Consider the following 22,012-nt stretch of genomic DNA (forward strand, 5'->3'; position numbering starts at 1 on the left):
GCCATGTTTTGCTCAAGTGCATGTTGACTAACAAGGCATTTTTGGGGTACGGGACCCTGGAGGGAGAGGACCTCCCTGGAGGTGGTCTGCCACTCGGTGACCAGTGCTGGCCCTTCTGTTCACAGCTGTTACGACTCAATTTGCACCAACAGCCCTATTGGCAAGTTAGTTTTTGGAGAACTAGTGGGTGGGGAAGTGAAGACGTGAGGGTTGGTGAGCCGAGGCTGCTCCTGTTTTAATTCTGTGGAGCAGCAAACGCGCTCCTGGGATGTGAGCAGCAGGCGGGAGAGGCTGGGGCGGGGCCAGTGCAGCGCCTTGCAAGGCCAGTGATGGCGTTTCAATTCCCAATCTCTGTAAAAAGTTGTCTCAACCTGAATCTTGACATTAAAGTATGTTTACAGAACCGCCACTTAGATAACAGTGTATAAGACGATTAAATACAGCAGATGAGCAGACATTCTCTCCCACGTGATCCGAGTGTGTTGTTTCTGGCGGACGCTCCGAGGTCCCCGGGTCTAAGTCATCAGAGGTGAACAGCGCAGTGCAGGCCTGTTGCGAATGGGCACAGTGGCCACAGCCGGCCCCACGCCGCCTCCTGAGCGCGCTTCTCTGACAGACCGTGTTTCTGCACCAAGGGCCCCTGCACACGGACCGCAACCACAGGTGACTGCAGGTGTGTGCACGCTGTGGCCCGGTGCCACGGGGCCGTGCGGAGCGCACACACAGTGGTGCCCACCTGTGGAAACGTCTCCCGCACCCATCTCCCTCCAGACACGGTCACTGCGCCAAGGCCAGCCCCACACGCATGTCCTGGCAGCAGGTCCTTTATTGATGGTCAGTTCATTCACATGTGACTCCGGACACTTTCTGTGGGCACGCAGAGAACACAAGGGTCCCCGTGGCTGCCTGAGGACCCCCGTGTAGCACGCAGTTCCCAGGGAGCAGCACAGGACCACCATGCCTGCGCGAGGGAGCCCTGTGGCCACCAGCACGCTCTGCACCGCGTGGCCCCAGCTGTCTCGTGTTTCCACCGCAAGTGGGCGTTCCCATCACGTTTCCTCGAGGGTCTGGGCACAGGCTGGTTCGTGGGCCCCTTCCTTCTCCGAACAGAAGCTCCTCAGCCCAGAGGCAGGAAGTCGGGGGCACGCCTCCTCTGAGCCCCGAGAAGGTGGCTGGTGGAGTTGGGGACCTGCTGGGCCCTCCCTGGGCAGCTCAGGCACAGCGGCCTCCGCTCAGAACAGCCCCTCCTGTCCGTCCGCCTTGCCCGGTGACCACTGCCACACCGCCCACTTCCAATCTGTGTTCACTGTTTTCTGTTTCAGCTAATAATGGGTTGGGTGTCCCTTCTGTGAATTATGTCTCAGCCCCCCTCCCCACAAATGGCTCTGTGGTAGAGGCTGGTCATGGCCACACGCTGTCGCCGAGGCGGAGACATGCCCGTGCTGGGCGCCTAGCCGTCATACCAGTCGAGGAAGAGCAGGGAGAAGGAGCACATGACCAGGAAGAAGAGCACCCACACTCGGAAGCCCGCGTTGTTCTTGATGGCCTGGGGGCAGAGCACGGGGGTTTGCCCGGGGCTCCCCGGACGTGGCCCATCCCTGGGCTGTGACCGCGTCCCTGCACCCTGGGCTTCCCCCTCAGCAGAAGGCTGTTTATTAAGCAAAACCCAAATGGTGGTTTAAAACCCACCAGAAAACACAGGGGAGGCCTTACCCTCCTGGCCAGCCCCCACTTGGAACCCCTGCACGGTTCTCCCGGGAACCCCCACACCCCGGAGGGCGCCCTCTGTACCAGGGTGGACACTGCACACAGCACCATGGCCACCCTGGCCGGTGTCCCTGGCAGTTCGATGGTGGTGGCCTAGGGACAGTCCTTTGTCTATGTCAGCCCAACCCCAGGATTCACTAAGAAAGGTCACGCAGCAGCTGGCTGTGGTGGCCTCCATACCACGCCCAGGTCTCTGGCCCATGGCGGGGCCCCACCCCTGGGTTTGGGCAGCAGGTCAGACCCTTGCTGAGAGCACTCACGCTCCCCTGCAGGGAGGTCAGCCACCGCCCCAGCGGAGCCCCGGGCTGGGCGGGAATGGACCGGGGCTGTCCAGCAATGGGGGGGAGGTCAGCGCTGCCAGCGAGGCTGATGCTCCCACCAGACTCAGGGTGGCACCAGGTCAGATGCGGGGCCCAAAGGGTACCCACCTCTCTGATGTCCTCGTTGCCCTCCTTGATGTTCTCTGTCGCTCCCACAACTAGCTGGTGGATGCTGTCGATCTCGGCTTCCTGGGGAAGGACAGGGCACATGAGCACCAGCACCTCCCCCGCCCCCAATACCCTGCACCAAACAGCAGCCACTGCACACAAAGGGCGGGTCCGCACGCCTGCACCCAGGAGCCCTCACGGCACTCATGAGGTGGGCAATGCTCCATTTTACAAAGGGGGGTTTAGGGCTCACAGAGGTTCAGTAAGTTGTCCAAAGTCACAGCCACCAAGCGGCAGGCCTGGAATTGGCCCCCAGTGCCTGGGTCCTCTCCACCCCATCCTGTGCCAGCTGCCAGGCAAAGAGAAGAGCTGCCAATGACAGAGTGGCCATCACACACCAGGGGCATCCCTTCCAGTCTCATTTGCTTTTTGTCAAGTCTGGAGAAGTTAGCTCAGATGCCTGTGCTTTCAAACGCACGTGCGAGCTTCAAAAAAGTGCTGCATCTCACCTACGAGTCTCTAAGAGAAAGAGTAAAATGGAACAGTCAAAATGGGGTGCGGGATGTTTGCAGAACATGGACTCCAGACGCTTGGGAAGCTTCCGGGTGGGGGGCAGCCTGGTCTTCCCATGGAACACCTGGCAGGTAAGTGCCAGGCGTCACACAGGCGGGACCCAAGCCCGGGCCGGGGCAGCAGCCTGGGCTCCCTTCAGGTGAGGGGAAGTGTGTGTGTGTGTGTGTGTGGGGGGGTAGAGTGGGGGTTCAGGGAGACCGGAATGGTCCAGAGCTGCAGAGCAGCCTTTAGCCACAGAGTCACACAGCCAAGGGCACACGGGCCAGCTCACATGTCTGCCCTCACCCTCTGGGAGGAGCTCAAGGTGGGAGCTGACGGACACCGTCCCTACCAGACCCCTACAACAGCATGAAGGCACCGAGACCCACAGCGGGCCGCACTGGGCCGGTGCCGGGCACTTCCTCTCCACTAGTTCCGTGTGGCAGGACATCAGCCTCAGCTTGCAGAGGAGACAGGGCTCAGGAGAGCCCCAGATGTCACTATGTGACCACGAGCCCAGGTGGGAGCTGGCTGTGTGACTGTCCCTGGCCTCTGAGCTTCAACCAGGCTGAGCCTCCTCCTGAAATTAGTTGAGACTCTGAGACGGAGGTATCGCATGCCACTGCTGTGGGTGCCGGGTCGTGAACCGAGGACCTTTAGGGCTGCAGGACAGGCTGAGCTCCCCCTGCTGGAGTCACGGTCAAGGTGCTGTGAAGGAGGGCGACTCCGAAACCCAACCTTCCAAACTGCTGTGGGACGCAAGTGACTTCACGGTTTGAGCCTGGCCGAGGTTTAGGGAAGTTCTGTGACTGCGGCATCGTAGGTCCACTCATCCAGTTAATGGAGGAGAAAAAGGACTTTCCCCTTCAAACCCCCCCCCCCCCCCCCCCCCCCAGTCTGTGGAGGCTGAGAACAAGAGGCAAATTTATCGGATCTGTAAAGGTCTTCCTGCTTACTGGGCAGGAGGATCTGGAAGCAGAGGGAGACCCGCCACGGAATCCGGGAGAACCACCGCAGTTCCCGCCAGGACTGCGGCGGGGGTGCCCCGGTCGGGCCCCTCAGAGAGGCCCAGCCTAGACTCCTGCATCACGACGGAGTAAGAAGCTCCTGCCCGCCCTGGCCAGGCAGCTCAGTTGGCTAGGGCGTCCTCCCACGCACCAAAAAGGTTGTGGGTTCAATCCCCGGTTGTGGTGGGTATGGGAGGCAACTGATCGATGTTTCTCTTTCCTTCCTCTCTCAAAAAATCAATGAAAACATACCCTTAGTTTTTATTATTAAGTTTTACCCATGGTTATTATTAAGAAATAATTATAAATAAAAAGCTACTGCCCATCAGGCAGGGTGCAGGCCGGACGTGCTGGGGGCATCATCACTGGACTTAGACCAAGGGCTGCTTCGTTTTCTAGATGGGGAACCACAGGTCAGAGAGGCGATCCCGCTGTCGAGGGCACGCGGAGCCCAGATGCAGGGGCCGCCCCCTGCCGGTCCCCAGCCCGCGGGGCCGGGGCCAGCCCAGGGGTCTGTACAGAGCTGCCCGACACCCGAAAGGCCCTACCCGCAGAGCTTGCGCATGCGCGCTGTCTGCGGGCCCCGCCCCCACCCACGCACACGGCTGCAACGTCAGACGGCTTCAGAAGTGCACTGAGTTCTCGGAATATTCCTCTTTTATGCTGGAACTTAAAGCGGCTCTTGTTTTTCTTACCTGTTGTAAAACCTTTTCTGTAAATATCTCTTGAAGTCTGGAAATTTCAACCATTTTCCCTTCAATTTGCCTTCATAAAAAAATAAGATTACATATTATTAGTACTTATAATCTTAAAAGGACTGTTACACATTTCTAAACAAACCTCTTTTAAGTGAAGGTGTGTGTGAGAGGGAGGGGACACACCACGTCATCGGTGAGCGGAGGAACACCACCTCGGGCTCCGGGAGGGAGGCGGCCAGTTCCCCTCGAATGCCTCCCGGCCTACTGGGGTGCCCTGGACCTCCCCGAAACCGCCGTCCTGCGTCAGCTGACCCACGGCCCTGCCTCCGAGTCTGCACAGGGCCAGAAGCACGGGCCTTCCCCCCACCTACCGAGGGAAAGCAATGCCTTGGAGCCTGGCCCTAGACTAGTAGCCACAGTGCCTTGGGGGGAGCCCAGTGGAAGCCCTAAGAGAGCACAGACACCCCAGCTCTGCTCCTGCCCAGCAGGCTAATGGAAAGGGCACCTTTGCCACCGAAACCAACTCTGCGTTGGAAGAGAAACCTCTGATGCTGTTTGCATCACCTCGCATCTGAGGTCGGCGCTTTTCCCCAAGTGGGGGGCAGCAGGGGTGGGCGCTGGGCTGGTGGGCATCTAGAAGGGGCGCTGGAGTGAGCTGCTGTCCTGGCATGAGCAGGGACAGGGAACAGAAGGCGAGAGACTGCAGGCACTGGGCTGAGTGCCCAGCCCAGGGGCCCAGCTGGGGGCAGGAGTCTTGACCAGAAGAGCGAGGGGAGTGGAGCAGCTGCCTGGGAGGGACAGGCTGGGGGAGCCAGGTAGCGCTCTGCTGGGGGAGGGCGGGGGACCTGCGCTCTGTTCCCAGGGCGGTGTGGACACAGCACCCAGGACTCAGCGCGCTCACTTCTGCTGGAATGTGCTCTCGCCACAGCAATGGTTCCGGGCCTTCCTTTGGGAAGGCTGGACAGTCCCAGGGCTGCAGGCCACTGGGGGTCTGGGAGACAGACCAGGGCAGCGTCTGCAGACCAGGGCAGCTGCCCTTCGCCAGCTGTCCTTCTCAAAGTCCCCATTTCACCTTAGAGACAGCAGACCCACGGCTGAGGGGCGTCAGTGGGTTCTGTGACCCCACAAGGCCCAGGGGGCTGCATGTTGCCGGAGAGCCAGGTGTGGGCCCCTGGGCAGCAGAGTGAGCGAAGAAAGGCCTGACACCCGTACCTCACTTCGTCACACAGGCTGTTCATCTCACCAACGAGGCGCTGGTTTTCTTGTTCAAACTGTGAGGAAACACACACATTAAAAATGACATCACGCTGAGCTCAAGTCTCAAAAGTGACGCAGCCAAAGGCATGGGCCCAGCACGATGCCTGCACAGGAGCTGCCGACCCCTCCTCCAGAATCACCCGTGTCGGTCCCGCTCAGAGTGCTGGGTGCTCTGGAAGCCCCTGGACGTTTGCTAGTATGCAAACGTCCGCTTCAGCCAGAAAATGAAAGTGCACCCGCAAGTCAGGCGGCCGGTGGCTGGACCGCTCCAACCTGTGCACCTGAGCTCCAGTGCACCTGACTCCAGCGGTTGGCTAGGAGACCACGTGGAGGGCCAGCCCGCGGTCCCATCTGCACTCCCCAGGGGGCTCCTTCGGGCCCTGGCCTTCCACCTCCGGGACCATTCTTTGTAAGTGGAGCAGTGAGTGGGTTGGCTTTGCCAACAGCAGGGACGTGGCAGAGCCGCACAGGGACACACCGGATTTCAGAGCTGCCCTTGACTGAGCCACAGGCACAGAACAGCCCTGGGCCAGAGACCTGGGGCTCAGCCTGGGTAAGAAGGGTCACCTCGACCCACCACCCGGGCAGCCCGTCAGCACCGGGTCGCTCAGCAGGTGGGCAGCTGCTCTCAGCGCCCTCGCCTTGACAGGGCCGGGCACACGGACAGAGCTCCTGGAGCTCCCCCATGGGGCGGGCCCACTCGACTCCCTGAACGCACAGTGCTCCTCTCCTCTCCCAGGTCCCTCGGACCCAGCCCAATGCCACCTTTTCCATGACACTGCCCCGGGCCCCCGAGCTCGAGGTTTTTCTCATGTTTCCAACCTGGGCCTAGTGTCTGAAAACCTCCCGGGACAGAACCATGTTCCACCTCGCACCAAGCTGTGCCCGTCCCCAACTCTGGAGAAGCCTCACACAGTCTCTGGTTCACGTCACTTAAAGCTGCGGTCACACCCACAGACTTCCTGAGGCGTCCTCTGTTGCCGGGCCGGGCCGTGTGGGGGACAGAGAGGCAAGTCCTTGCTCTCTGGTGGCTTTGCAATCCGCCTCCAGGTCTGGTCACCACATGGTTAGCAAAGCACCAACGGAGGAAGACTGTGGCTCTGGAACGCCTGCCGACCACCAGCCCTGCTGCACCTCCGCCCCCTCCCTGCCCCCTCCCCTTTGCCCTGCTCACCTCCTGCAGCCCCTCTCCCTTCCCGTCATCTGCGCTTTGCCCAGCGCCGGCTGCACTCGCTCCTTCCCTGTGGTCTAAGTTGCACCCTCACTCTCTCCCCTTCGCCCTGCCCTCCTCTCCTTGGTCACTTTGCCCTGCACTGCTCGGCGCTGCCCGGCCCCTTCGCCCCACGGCTCAGGGCTCAGGTGCCTGTAGTCTGTGGCCCGGCCTGCCGCATCCCTGTGGCACCGCCTGTGCGCCCCACCTCACCTGTGCCCCGGCTGGGGCTCGTGCCCTAGCAGGGCACTCCAGTGGGTCCCTCGGGCCTGCAGAGGGATGTTCTGCGTGACCGGGCGCATCAGAGCAGAGGAATCTCTCTCTCATCCCCTCTCTCTCCAGAACGCTCCCCTGCACGCTGCTCCCCCGTGCTCAGGGTCCACAGGCTCTTTCCCGGGACCCCCTCCATGGAAAGTCCCGGTGGGGTAGCTGGGGAGGGCCTGAGGACGTGGCACGTGAGTCCCGAAAGGCGTGAGGGCAGCAGTGAAGAGCAAGTGCTCAGCCACACGAGCGAGCGCCTCTGTGAAGGAGGCTCACACTGGGTGGAGACCGGACCCTTCCTCGGCCGGCAGAGCTCGGGTGCGACGCTCCACTCACCTTCCTGATGAGAGACTTGGGGTGGGAATGTACCCCGAGTCATCCTAAGTGCTGCCCCTGACCAACTAGGGGACCTTGGGCAGGACCCCTACTGCTTCTTGCCAAAGTTAAAAGGAGACGGCTATGCCCACCACCTCTCACTGTGAACATTAAGAATGTCACAGAGAAAACGCGTACTCAAAAGTTCTGTGCCCTGCGGATTGCTGTGCAGACTGAGGTGCCAGCCTCTGTCCAGGAGCCCCCCGGGACGCTGCTGTGTGGGGGCAGCTTCTCAGCTCTGTGGCGAAGGGCAGTGTTTCCAGGGGGCACCCCACCACGGGGCGCCGGGGGCCACTTGGCTGTGCCGTGCTGCTGTCCAGGGGCTGGCAGGGCTCCTGGAGACCCAGCCCGAGCTGGCAGACTACAGCGGACGGCGACCAGAGGACAGGGAGCGGCAACGAGGCGAGGGAAGCAGTTAAAGTGCAATTTTCAGTCACCACCTATGCTGTCTTCACATCGCCATGACACCAGCGATTCAAGCACTTAAAAGGCACCAGAGCCGCAATTATAAAAGACCACTTAGTCTCGAAGATATTTTACTGCTGCTGAAAAGATACTAATATTGCTAAAATTATTCCATGGCAATTTTTTGTTAATTATACTACTATAAATTTAAATGTATGTAAAACATACAAAAAATTAGAAAGCCTAGCAGACAGTCATGGCCGGTGTGGCTCAGTGGATTGAGTGCCAGTCTGTGAACCAAGGGGTCGCCAGTTCAATTCCCAGTCAGGGCACATGCCTGGGTTGCAGGCCAGGCCCCCAGTAGGGGGCACACAAGAGGTAACCACACATTGATGTTTCTCTCCCTCTCTTTCTTCCTCTCTTCCCCTCTCTAAAAATAAATACATAAAATCTTTTTAAAAAACCTAGTGGACAAATTGTATCTGAAATATTTACAATTTTTAAAGCTTGGTATAAAGATCAGGGCAAAGGTGTTCAGAATTCCTACTCAATGAATATTCTTGCTGGAACTAGTTAGAAACAAACCACCAGGCAGAGAACAGCATTACCATTTGTATTTCTTCTGGGGATAGTTCATCTTCACCCTTGCCGTCTCCCCAGGTTCCCAACTCGGGCTGTGCTTCAGTCGGAATCTTTTCTGTTAAAAAAAATTAAAAATAAACAGAAGACAAAATATTCACTTTAGAACAGGCAGACATACGACAAGCATGGAAAGAAAAGAACCTCCAGCCTGTCGGCCAACATCAGGGCACGGCAGCGTGGCTCTGCCACAGTGTGTGGGCTGGCGTGTCTGTACGGCGCACACGCGGGTTTAATGCATGCACATGTGCACTTGGTTGGTGTGTGTGTATGTGTGAGCCCACATGTGGGGGGTGGCATGAGGGGACCCGTGCAGTTTCAGTACTGCACTGACCTCAGCAATTCTTCCAGACCGGCCTTCCCTTGTATTTCACTTCAGAACACGCACACCCCCCTCCCTCTGCCTTTTGAAGAACGAAAACGTCTGGGCATTCTCACTGTGAAAAGCCACATACACACACAGAGTGTGGGAACAAACTGTCCCTTCCCACTGTGCTCCCACAGGTGGCCTCCGGGACTTCATCTGAGCACACTCCCACTGACTGTTCTAAAAACGGTGGCCTACCACATGTCTCGGAGACCACCCTATGTGGGCCCGCACAGACCCGCACCATTCTCGTAAGTCACTGTGCAGTGCTCCCTTGTGAGTGCCCTCTGTTCTCAGTAACCACAGCCCGCGACGGCCTCCGGCTGCTCAGCTTTCCCCAGACCACGGTGCCGGCGCCGGTCCTCGCTGTGCACACATTGGTGGACCCCAGCGCGGACCCCCGGCATGAGCAGCTGGAGGGCAGCGCGTGCACGGTTTAACGCCAGACCTGTTTGGTCACGACTGAAACACGGGTCCTGGCCACACGCGGTGCCTGGAGCACGGGCTCCAGGAAGGGCTGTGCCGCCAGGGTGGGGTAGAGAGGCCTGCGGGGTTTGTGGGGGAAGACGGGAGCGCGGGAGCCCACGGAAGGTCGGGGTGCTCCCCCTTGGGGGAGGCTGAGAGGGGGCCTGTTTCTAAAGGCTGCGTCTCAGTGGGCGGTGCCTCGGGGCTGGCAGGCTGTCGCGGACTCAGAGGCAGGTGCTGCTGCTTTTTTCTTTTCTTCTTAATCTCAAGAAACTTCCCACAGCTGGTCTCCACCCCGGTGATGGACAACGTCCACCAGAGTTTCTGTTCTGAGACTGACCGGGAAAAGGAGCACAACGTAACACCGATTTAGAGAAGGCCCACCGGGCAGGCCATGGTGCGGGGCGTGGCCACCCGGCTCACATCACCACCAAAACCCTCCATGCTGCCTGCAACTTCGACAAGTGTTTAAAAACCAGCTGTGTGGCCTCCCCCCAGAACTGTTATCGTGTTTCTAAAAGACACGGTTACACATAATCTTGTATACTCTGCACACGTGTGAAATATCTGTAATTTATAGACAGCAGACGCACTTGTACGTCTGGAAGCATCCTGGGACCTGACACGGAGCTGAGACAACTCTCTTTCAGTGACAGTGTCTGTGCTTCTCACTCATGCCAGCCCCGCCCCCAGAGCCGGCCATCTCCGAAGGGACCGTATCATGGCATCCATGTCAAGCTTTTGCTTTTATGGTTTTTAAGAACGTGAAATTAGGAACACAAACATCACTCGCCCCAGAAGCAAGAGAAAGTCATCTCTGAGCCGGATGGCGAGGGTCAGTTACGGGAACTCGCGTTCAGAGGGGCTCACCTGTTGTACCCCAGGAGCCAGGCTGACACCTGCTGCGAGGACCGGCCAGGACTCCCGTCACCGGTCCCTGCCCAGACCCGGCACGGCAAAGCCAGCAGACAAGGCCAGACGCCTGGGCCCAGCCCCCAGGGCCCTCACTGGGTCTGGCCCTGCCTGCCTTTCCAACCTCAGTTCCCACCCCCACCCGTACACATGCATCACCCGGTGCTTTCTTACTGGCTCCACTCCACACCCCTCTCCACGCCTCCTGGCCCCCGAGTAGTACTCATGGGTTCCTGCTGCCCCGGGACAAAGGGCAGTGCCTCAAAACTGGGGGCAGGGAGGCAGAGCCCCCTTTGCGGAGACAGACATGCGAGGACCCTTGGGCAGAGACCTCAGGCATCCCTGAGTCTCCAGTGCCGCCCGTGCTGCACAGCCCCGGCAGGCGGGCCCCTTCTCCTGGACTGGCCGGTCCCCCGGTGGTGGGGCAGTCCTCCCACCCTGTCCCAGCAGTGGCCACCACAGTCCACGGCAGCGGGAGAAAGGCCGGTGCCACGCTCCTCTGGCCTCACGTGAGCACAGACGCCACACGGGCCGGGACCAGGAGCCGCCTCGTCTGCTTTGTGTTCGTGCCCTCGGGTTGGAAGGAGGAGACACAAGGCAAGACTCTGATTCTAACTCACACCTGGATGCTCTTCAGGGGCAGGTTTTTCTTCTGACTCCTTTGAAGGGTCTTCGGAAACCTCAGAGGACGTGGATTCTCTGGTCTTTGGACTGGCTTCTGGTTCCAGCTTGGATCTACAAATAATTGGCAGTCATATAATTTACTTAAGCAACCGAATTCCATTTTGAAAGCAGGAGGGGCCCCACGTGCCCCTGCAGGCTCGTCCGCGCCCACCACTGGGAGCAGAGCGGCTGCCTCTAGGCCCAGGCGCCGCCCTGACACGCCTCCAGCGGGACTGACTACAAGGCCCTAGTGTCACGGCCCGCAGGACAAGGACGGAGCAGCCTGGCCACAGCACCAGGGGAGCGTGGCCCGCGTGGGCCGAAGGGGAGAGCGCAGGCTGCCTCCTCCCAGTCCAACACGCCTAGAGAGCTGGCTGTCTCCCACCAACGCAAAGTGCTGCTGCACACACACGCGTGCCCTTTACACGACACCTGGACAAGTGGTGTCTTAAAGTGGCTTAAACAGAAACGAACAAGACCTTAAATACTCACTGGATGGAGCCAACTCGGTTCAGCAACTGCACGTGGTGTTGCCTGCAGGCCCCGCCCACTGCGAGATCTCGGTCCACCTGCGGGGCGGGGCTCCCTCGCATCTGCGCGGAGGCGCCTCCAACCTCCCTGCCTCGGAAACCCCGCCCGCAGCTCTGCACTGCAGAGCCTGCCGCGGGCACGCACGGGGCAGGGTCCGGGTCCAGGAGGGTCCGGCTCTCGGTGCTTAGTAACTATGCACTGAATGAATGGACGCCTTACCACTTTCAGTAAAAGGCTAACGTGAGAGGAAAAACCTTGGTTATGAAACACCGTGCCTTGTAACGGCTTCGCTGGAACCCACGCAGTGCTAGGGGATTATAGGCAGAGTGGTGAGGATCTGTGGTGAGATCCGTGGTGAGCAGGCAGCCAGACTATGAACAAAAAGAGCCGTGTAAACCCAGGCGAAGATGAGATCAGTGTCAGCTGACACAACGCAGTGCGGCTGGACGGCAGCCGGGCTGCTTCACCCAAGGGCCTGACGGTTGCGGGTGCGGCCTGGGCGTGTGACCGGCACAGGGCTGGCCTGCCCGGAGCAAGTCTGAGAGTCGGCAGAAGCCCCCACACCTTTTACCCCTCAGCCTCAGAAGGCACACACTGTCCTCGCAGCCCTGTTCCACGCACGGCCCAGGCAGGTGCGATGGTCCACTCAGGCTCCAGGGGAGGGGAGGGGACCGAGGCCTCAGCCTCTGGATGGAGCAGCGATGACATCAAATTTTGAGAAGACCTCGTGGGTGGGGGTGGGTCTGGTATGCCTCCTTTGGGAAATGTGACTTGCTGTTGTGAGCATCGGAGACACGCACGGTGATGCGGAACAGGACACTCACCGCGGCCCCACCTCCCATGTGGGAGCAGTGACCACGTCCTGCATCCGAAGCGCCTGGTTTACAGTTAGAGGGTACAATGGAAGAGAAATTCCATTTGCAACGCCAGCACAAAAGGTAAACACTACCCGTAAAAAAAATAAAACAAAAACCACAGCATAAACTAAGTCAACAAAAAAAGTCCAAACCGCATATGTGAAAAAGTAAAAGATGTTCTTAAAAGATGCAAAAAAATACTATAACAAATGAGAAAATGTGTTATGTTCTTGGAGAGAAAAAGGAAGTGGACAGGACCAAACACCACAAAGATGCCAGACCCCCTAAGCTGCAGGTGCAGTGGGCCCCGTTCTGCAGCGGGGGAGGCAGCTGCGAGATCCACGGGACACACTCGAGAGTGGCCGGCCAACAAGCTGCATGCGCGCGCGCGCGCGCACACACACGCGCACACACACACACACGCAAGCTGACCCCCAGTCAGCGACCTGCGCGCGGGAGCTGGTGGGAAGAGCACTGATGCCCGCGCAGTGAGTGAGCATCTGGAAGAGACCGAGAAGGTGGAGGGCAGGTGAGTGAGCCTGCAACTCCAAAGTCTGACGCGGCCGCACGTTTGGAACGGTTTATAAAACGTGGTGGGGATGGGGAGGGGGTCGAAAAATAGCCAGGAAACCCCTAAAAAGAAAGTGTGACGTTAGGGCGTGAAAATGAAGCAGAACATTCAGAGTCAACTGCATACAGATCTTTGCTCTGCGGTGAGCGGGGCCGGGACAACAGGCGGTTCCACGGGGCGAGGGCAGCGAGGCCCCTTCCCTTCGGCTGTAGGTGCCAAGACAGACTCCAAACGCATCAGAGCTGCGGGCGGACCGTACCAGCGCGAAGTACACGGGCCTCGCGTACAAGGGGTACACGTCCCGGCATTCCCACTTCTTTGAGGGTGAAAGCCGGGCTCCCAGCACCCTCCCAGGAATGTCCACCACCCAGAGTTGCTGCAAAGATGAAATAAAATAGTGGACCAAAACAAAGCAGCATTTAGTGCTAAGCACTTCACCAACACTCAGAGCGCAGAAGTCACTGGGGGCTTCACAGGTAGGTTGTTTAGGCAAGACCTTGAAAGAGGAAGACTTCGCCAGAGAGGGCGGAAGTGTCCTGGACGCAGGGGACCCGAGAGGATGGTCATCTAACTTTGCAGATGTACTTGGCTGTTTATAAGGAATGATGCAACATGCCCGCCAGCCTGGATGAGAGTTCCGGTTGCTCCACATCCTCCCCAACATGTCACTTCTATTTAACCGCTCCAACACGTGTGAGATGGTATGTATGTTTTTAAACATCGATCTTGCTGTGAGCCAACCACATACAGAACAGCGAACCCTTTCTCTAGAGCTGCCAACCCGACGCCCCTCCAGTCCCCCCACACATCTCAGCATCTCCTCAACACAAGAGCACACTAGTACGCAACCAGAACACAACTGCCCGGGTCAGGAGACCCACAGCCAGCAGCCCTCCGTCCTTTCCCTACACACCACTCTCTTTTGACCAGGTATCGCCATCATGCCCTTTGAAACAGAAGGGCCCAGTTCAGAACCACACTGCCTGTCTGTCATTCCGACTTGGGCCGGCCCTCCAGGCTCCCGCATCCCCTGGCCTTGACACGGGGTGCTGTGCCCATTACCCGGGCAGGCCACCCGCAATTGGAGTCTGGCTGGCCTTTTCTTGTGGTGAGATTCAGGTCACATACTTGACCAGCTGCACCCGCTCGCTGGGACTGCCTGGTGGAGGCGGTGCCTGCCCCACTTTCCAAGGAGAAGCCACTCCCTCCTGCTTCATAATCAGTAAGGTCTGGGGCAGGGGACACTTTGACCCTAGGTAATGAACAATTTCAAACTTTCAACTGGGTCACTTATTTTCAGCTAGATGGGTGCATGATGTTCTATTTTGCTCAGTGGGTTACAACCTGCTACCACCACTGACTTGGATGCTCTGATTATCTCATTTGGCCAGTAGAAGCCCCTTCAAAATGGCTTATGTCCTTTTCACATGCTCCCATCATTCTATGAGGCCTCCCTGGCTGTCTGGTGCAACAAAACACTCCAGACTCATTTTATACTTGCCCTGCCCCAGAATCAGCCATTTCTCCAAGGAGCCCTGGTTCCTGGAGCTGAAACTGCTATCAACAAGCTAAGACCTGAGGGCTACGTGTGCTTATTGCCACTGGGGCATCACTGGTTCCAGGCCCTCTCAGTGGACAGTGCTAGAAAACGCACCCGTGCGTATGCACACCTGCACACAGAGATTCACAGCCACATCTGTCTCAAGATGGAAAGATACTGGAAGATCTCACGGAAACTGCAAGCCGTGAGTTCACACCAGTATGTTCCAGTCCCAACCAACACCCAGGGTTCGTCCTGGCCCCTTCCCTCTCGCTTCTCCAACAGGGAGACCCCTGGCTCCCATTACCCTCACACGGCACTCACCACCTGCTCAATCCCTCTGTGTACAATCAGCCCGCCATCTCCCCACCAGCCCTCCCCACGGGGATGCACCCTCTGCTCGCTGGGGCTCCCAGGCTCCTGCAGCGGAATCTGACCTGCTCTGGGAAGCGCGCACCCCGCCACTGTGTGTGCCCGCCTCACTCTGCCCCACTCCGGGCTGCGCGCTGACTGTTCACGAAGGGGGAGGCTTGACTGACTTTTAAAAAATTATGTCTTACTGATTACTACTACATTTGTCCTGACTCCCCCCTTTGCCTCCTCCACCCAGCACCTCCCACTCCCTCAGGCAACCACCCCCCCACCCACTGTTCACGTCCTTCAGTCATGCATCAGTTCTTTGGCTGCTCCATTTCCCATACGGTACTTTATCTCCCCACGGCTATTCCGTAACTACCTGTTTGTACTTAATCCCCTTTCCTCTTCTCCCATGGCCCCCACTCCCCTCCCACCTGGCAACCATTAAAATGCTCTCCATATCCATGACACTGTCCTGTTCTTCGTTAGTTTTTTACATTCAGTTGTTTTTTTGTTTTTCTTTTTTAAAGATTTTACTTATTTTTAGAGAGACAGGAGGCGAGGGGGGAAAGAGGGAGAGAAACATCAACGTGTGGTTGCCTCCCATTGCATCCCCCACTAGGGACCTGGCCCGCAACCCAGGTGTGTGCCCTGACTGGGAATTGAACCCACAACCCTTTAGTCTGCAGGCCGGCACTCAGTCCACTGAGCCACAGCAGCCAGGGCAAGATTCAATTGTTGATAGATATATATTTACTGCCATTTTATTGTTCATAGTTTTGATCTTTTTCTTAAATAGGCCCCTTTAACATTTCATATAATGATTTGACTATCATAAATTCCTTTAGTTTTTTTTCTCGTATGGGATGCTCACTATCTGCCCTTCAACTCTAAATGACGGCTTTGCTGGGTAGAGCAATCTTGGCTGTAGGTCCTTGTTTTTCATGACTTGGAATATTTCTTGCCAATTCCTTCTAGTCTGCGAAGTTTCTTTTGAGGAATTAAGTGATAGTCTTATGGGAGCTCCCCTGTAGGTAACTAACTGCTCTTCTCTTGTTGCTTTTAAAAGATTCTCTAACTTTTGGCGTTTTAATTATGATATGTCTCAGAGGGCCTTTTTGCATCCAACTTCTCTGGGACTCTGTGCTTCCTGGACTTGCATGTCAATTTCCTTCACAAAATTAGGCAAGTTCTCTTTCATTATTTTTTTCAAATAGAGTTCCAATTTCTTGCTCTTTCTCTTCTCCTTCTGCCACCCCTATAATGCAGATGTCGGACCTCTTGAAGTTGTCCCAGAGGCTGCTTATACTATCCTCGCTTCTTTGGATTCTTTTTTCTTCTCGTTCCGACTGGTTGGTTTTTGCTTCCGTATTTCCAAATCTATGATTTGATTCTCAGGTTCATCCACTCCACTGTTGTTTCCCTTTAAATTGTCCTTTATTTCAGTTAGTGTGTCCTTCGTTCCGGACTGGATCTTTTTTACGCTGCTGAGGACCTCCCTACATTCCTTGAGCATCCTGATCACCAGGGTTTTGAACTCTGCATCTGACAGATTGTTTATTTTCATTTTGTTTAGCTCATTTTCTGGAGTTTTGGTCTAATCTTTCATTTGGCCCATGTTTCTTTGTCTTCTCGTTTTGGCAGCCTCCCTGCGTTTGTTTCTATGTATTAAGTAGAGCTGCTCTGACTCCATGTCTTGGTAGGGTGGCCTAATGTAGTTGGTGTCCTGTAGGGTCCAGTGGCATAATCCCCGCCCCCATCAACCAAGCTGGTTACTCAAGGTGCGCCCTTTGTGTGGGCTGAGTACACTCTCCTCTTGTAGTTGAGCCTTGGTTGCTGCTGGCAGATCAATCGGAGAGACTTACCCAGGCCAGTCAGCTACAAGGACTGGCTGTGACCACTGACCACCAACCTTTGCTCCCCATGGAGGATCAGCTGTGCAGGGGCAGGGTACTGGTGCTCTGACGTGGCCTGTAGCTGTCACTGGGTGTGCTGGCCCTGGGGATTCCCGGGTGGTGCAGGCCAAGGTCAGCCTTTTGCCCCAGAGCACCCTGCCCGAGCTGTAAAGCAGCCTGAGACGGCTGCTGTTGTGCTGGGCTCGGGGATTCCCAAGTGAAGCCCAGCTGTGAGTCTAGGCTGTTTGCCGCTTGTGCCCAGCCTGGGGCTCACTGAGGCTGGCTGCTGCTTGTTTGAGAGGGTTTAGGAAGTTGTGCAGCATGAGCTGAGCCAGGACCAGCTATTCATATGGAAAAGCAGCTTCAGTGGGCATGTAAGTTGCGTGGGGTGGAGTCTCTAGGGATCTCCAAGGTGGGCCAAACAGTATTAGCCAGGTTGATGGACTCTCAGATATGGCACCAGCCTGTGGTCTCAGTGGCTCTGCGGAGGGAGAGCTCAGAAAAGGAACAATGGCTCCCCCCAGTGCCAGACGCTCAGCCTCTCCCAGTACGCCACTGGTGCCCTTCACGCTGCCGCCCCGGCACTGGGGCTCAGAGGGGGGAGTCTGAGTAGGTGAGTCCGGGTGTGGGTCCTTTCAGAGGAAGTGTGTGGGGCGCTTTACAAGCTTCAACCCCCACTGCTCAAGTGGGAAGGTACTTCCTGTCTGCTGCTTCACAGCTTCCCCGATGTCAGGGGAACCACTACCTTTCAGACTAGTGTGTTTTATCCTTCTCAGCCTCTTGAGACAGAGAAATAGCCCAAGATGTCCACTCTGAGAACAGTGCTGTGCTGGGTGAGGCACTGAAAACCAGCAGGCATCAAGCACAGTTGGCCACGGGTAGATTGGAGGACCGGGCAACCCGCCCCTCGGTAAGAGACGGCCGTGTGGAGAGAAAGGACGCCTATTTCGGTCTGGATCTGTCCCTGGGCTTCCGAGTAACTGATCACGTCTCCACGAGGAAAACCCTCTGAAGCAGCACGGAAGATCGGTTAACTCCGATTTCTAGATGCCACCTCAGACCTCCGCCCCCAGACAAAACCAACCCAGTGACACAGAACCCGAGTACTTTCTGGAAAGGGGAAATGTTTCTGATGAGCTCACACGGCTTTTCGTCAGAGTGTACACCTGGGAGGGCACCTGATGGCTACTTCAACTTACATCACAGCCAAAATGTCCGTGCTTCGTGGGGGGTCAGGGGCACAAAGGGCACATTTCAAACCCTTTGGGGTGACTCAGCCGTGGCCCACAGCCTGCCCAGTTTATAGGCTCTCAGTGTGCAGACCCCTGGAGCCCGGGATGAGGGACCGCACCGCACCCCCTCCTTCCCTCAGGGACTGTGAATCGAGCACCTACTCTGGCAGGCTCTGATCAAGGCACTGGAAGCGCAGAATAAAAGACACGGGCGCCGCTGCCTTCAGAGGACTCCCCGTCTTGTAGCGGGAGAACGAACAGAGACAAGACCCCGGTGACAGCCAGCACACCCCTCAGGGCCGGAGTTAGGGACCGTCCTCCTAAGAATATGCAGGACAGAAAAATGCAGACAGGACAGCCGAGACTACTGCTTTTTAAATTTAATTGGTGGGTTGTGTTTTGTTTTTTTTTTAGATTTTACTTATTGACCTTTAGAGAGGAAGGGAAGGAGAGAGGGAGAGAAATATCATTGTATGGTTGCCTCTCATGCATCCCCTGCTGGGAAATGGCCTGAGACCCAGGCATGTGCTTTGACTGGGAATCGAACCGCGATTCTTTGGTCACAAGCTCGAGCTCAATCCACTGAGCTACACCAGCCAGGGCAGCCAAGACTACTTCTAAGACGCAAAACATCTGCACCCAATTTGGAAAGAGAGCCGTCTGGCACAATGGACGAGGGCAACGTCACCCTTCCATGGCGGTGAATCCCAGCCTGCGACACCGTCCTTCCTCGTCTGTGGAGGGACCTGACGACCAGGCTGCCCCTTCAGTGACAAACGCCCTTCCCTCCCCCAGGAACTCAGCAAGCGCGTAGCCAAGAGCGATGGTGCCACCGCCTGAGCCCTGGGTCCCTCGCACCGGTTCGTCGGAATGATTTTTAGCAGCAATCATCACCCATCAAAACAGAACAGTGACGAAAACCACTCACCAGACCAACCCGACAACGAACAAACTCCACATGCAGCCTAAGGACCTTTGGGGGCTGTGTCGCTCACTCATCAGCATCCTTCACGGAGGGTGTCCCGGACCGGGCGGGCACTGGGCGGCCTGACGGCTGAGGTGGTGCAATGGCAGCCGAGAGTGCGCTGCCCCTGACCATGACCATGTGCGGGGGCCTCAGAGAAAGGGGCCCCTGACAGGGCCTTAAGGAGCAGGCGACATCTCGCTGGGGCTGGAAGGGGGCACAGAGCTTGCCTGCCAGAGGCACAGGGGGCAGGGGCAGGGACCGTAAGCAGGCGAAGGGCACTCTGGGCAGAGAACTGGCGAGGACAGCGGCACACGAGCTTCAGAGAACAGGCCTCGTCTGAGCGCCGAGCACTCGAGGGCGGCGGGCACAGCCCGAGGGGACTGACTCGGAAACGGAGGCCACGACCCGGTCGCTGCGGGCCTCCAAGCCCAGGCTGCGGAGTTGAGCTCTGTGGGACGTGGGAGCAGAGGGTCCGACACCGCGTGCACGGGCTGGCGGGCGTTCTGGGGTGAGGGGAGGAGCGGACGGGGAGGGACGGGGGCCACATCGTGAGGGGTCACACGGTTCTCGCTCAGGGTCTCGTGCTGGAAGTAGCTGGCGCGGGGTGGCTCTTCGGCAGAAGCTGCAGCTCACTGTCTACACGAGGCAACTCCCACCTGACCCGTTTCAGTTCGTGAGAACCTCTGCTGAGGCCCAGGCGCTGAGGAGGCAGCGGGCAAACCTCTGCCTAACTCGGGGAACTTGCTACGTCTCCAGCACCAGGGCCCGCCCGGGACGAGGACGCAGAGACGCCCCTCGCCCTGGGGGCGGGGGTGAGACCCAGTGGCCAGACAGTAAATCACACACCGCCACAGGCTCACCTTCTCCAGGACTGGCCCCAAGCCTCTGCCGCACGGCTGGCCTCCTCTGCTCGCTGCCCAGATACTGCTGTCTTGGATCCCAAGCCCACCGTTCAGAAAACCTGCCCCGGTGGCCCTGACGTTCAGATCTGAGCCCAGCTGTGTGATGCTGGGCCAGTAACCCAGGCTGGCTGAGCCTCCATTTCCGCGGGACACCAGTGTGTACCAACAGAGGGCTGTGCAGGTCGAGGAGACTGAGTGAACACACTGCCTGCACACGGCACGTGCCCAGCGGCGGGTGCTGCTACACGCCGACCTGCAGTAACTGCCACACGAGTGCTGTCACCTGCGCCCACTCACTGTTTGTGCAGCAGACTCTTACTTGCACAGTGACAGTGACTAAGCAATCTCCCCAAAGCTGCACAGCCCACAGGTGGCACTGCCAGGGCTTGAATCCAGGCCATCTGGCCGCCAGTCTGGGCTCTTGGGCTCCAGGCTATGCTTCTCGATCATTCCACGCCCCCTGAACTGGGTGCTGGCCCCACTGCTGATGATGTGTGCCGGTTAAGTCGGCCAGTTTCTGCGTCCCTAGAACCGCCCAGGCTGACTCTAAGCTCCGTGGGGGCAGAGGCTGTGCTCCAGGGCCTCGCGTCATAAACGGTACACGTGCTGACGGGCAACTGGGCTCCTCTCCGCGCCCCCTCCCACCAGCGCTTCTACTGGCACCGGCAGCTCCCGACCCGTCTCACTGGGGCACAGGAGGCAGCTGAAACCGCCGGCCTGGGACTACTCTCCTTGGCAAGGCCCCCTTGCAAGCGCAGCCCTGGGCTGGGGTCTGGGAACCCGGACGTGGCTCCCACCACCCAGCCGATACGAGTGGTTGACTGGGGTGCACTGAGGTGCAGACAACATGGCTTTCCTTCTGGGGCCTGGAGTTTTCATACCTGCCAGGTAGCAGGTCCTACCTGACCAGCCTCCAGTAAAACCTGAGCAGTGAGTCTCTAATGAGCTTCCCCGGGGGACAGTACTTCACACGAGAGTTGTCACAGGCCACACGCTGTGTGACTGCACGGGCAAGGACCCCGGAGGCGAGCTCCTGGTTGCCTCGTGCTCGCCCGTGTGCCACCCACAGCCATCGGCTCTGCACCCTGCATGGTGACGAATCACAGCCGTGCACGGGCCTATGCTGCGTCCTCTGCATCCTCCCAGCTAACCCCCAAACTTGAGGTGGCGTTGGGACCCCGACACAACAAGAAATCAGAAACTTGTCCCCAAAGATGTTGCACTGGTATTATCTTCTGAAAAAACGGGCTACACAGCCTTCCCAAACTCACAGGCGGCCAGAGCCGGCCCGGACCCAGCACTCCACGTTCATCAGCACCAACCCATGCTGGCCGAGGGCTGTGAGGGCCCGTTCTTGGGTCTAGGGGCCGGCGCACAGCCCGGCGCACAGCCCGGCGCACAGCCCGGGAGATGGGGGGGGGGGGACGGCCGAGCCAACAGGCGCCGTGGTCCGGCTCGGCTGCGTCCTGACCACTGAGACCTGCGGAGCGTCCGTGCACCCTCCCCCACCATGTGGGGCCAGAGCTGGGGTGCAGGCAGGTGGGCACAGATGCCCAAGGGAGGCCCGGCAGCGGCACGGCCGGCTGCCCTCCACTCCCACCTCAGGAGCACACCTGCTGTCCAGAGACAGCAGGAGGCCGTGGGGTCAGAGAGGCCCAGACAAAACGGCTGAAACTGCGCCAGCCGCAAGGGTCACTAGGACAACCAGATGGGAAAGAGCATAGGTTTTGGCCAAGGGCCTGGGTTCAAATCCCCTCTCTGCCATCGACTGGCGGTGGGACCTTTGGGTGAGTTCCCTAAGTTCCAAGCCGCAGCCTCCCGCCTATACAACGAGGGTAACAGGTGACCTGGGTGGTGAGGGGTCAGGGGTGGCTGCGAGCTAGGAAGGCCCACACGGGGCCTGGTGCACGGAGGAGCCCAACGAGCGGCGTTCTGTGCGGAAGCCTCAGCACAGCACCAGGGGACCTGTGCTGTCACCGTCATCGTCATCATTGTCACTGGGATTAGTTAAGGAACCCGACAGACAATACTTACAGTCTTTTCTTATCCACCACTCGTTTCACGCGGATGGCTCTTTGTTCCGAGTAAAGTTTGCACACTCCTGTTGCAGGGAAAACACCAGAAAACAGACCATTTAAAACCGCTTCTCAAGCA

General features: G+C 58.0%; 1 protein-coding gene across 1 annotated transcript in view; it reads right to left on the reverse strand.

Annotated features, from left to right (window-relative positions):
• Positions 1–378: 378 nt before the first annotated feature.
• STX18 (syntaxin 18) overlaps positions 379–22,012 on the reverse strand; it is a 92,691-nt gene continuing 71,057 nt past the window's right edge. The window contains exons 5-11 of the mRNA XM_037126806.2: positions 21,893–21,959; positions 10,966–11,078; positions 8,569–8,657; positions 5,665–5,723; positions 4,450–4,519; positions 2,196–2,276; positions 379–1,546 (exon numbers count right to left, since the gene is read on the reverse strand). Coding sequence (XP_036982701.2) covers positions 1,451–1,546; positions 2,196–2,276; positions 4,450–4,519; positions 5,665–5,723; positions 8,569–8,657; positions 10,966–11,078; positions 21,893–21,959 — 575 coding nt within the window. The 3' untranslated portion in view covers positions 379–1,450. The remainder of the gene's footprint in view (positions 1,547–2,195; positions 2,277–4,449; positions 4,520–5,664; positions 5,724–8,568; positions 8,658–10,965; positions 11,079–21,892; positions 21,960–22,012) is intronic.

Source organism: Artibeus jamaicensis, unplaced genomic scaffold (assembly GCF_021234435.1).
Source record: "Artibeus jamaicensis isolate MK-2021 breed Jamaican fruit bat unplaced genomic scaffold, CSHL_Jam_final contig_76, whole genome shotgun sequence".
In the NCBI taxonomy this organism is placed as follows: Eukaryota; Metazoa; Chordata; class Mammalia; order Chiroptera; family Phyllostomidae; genus Artibeus; species Artibeus jamaicensis.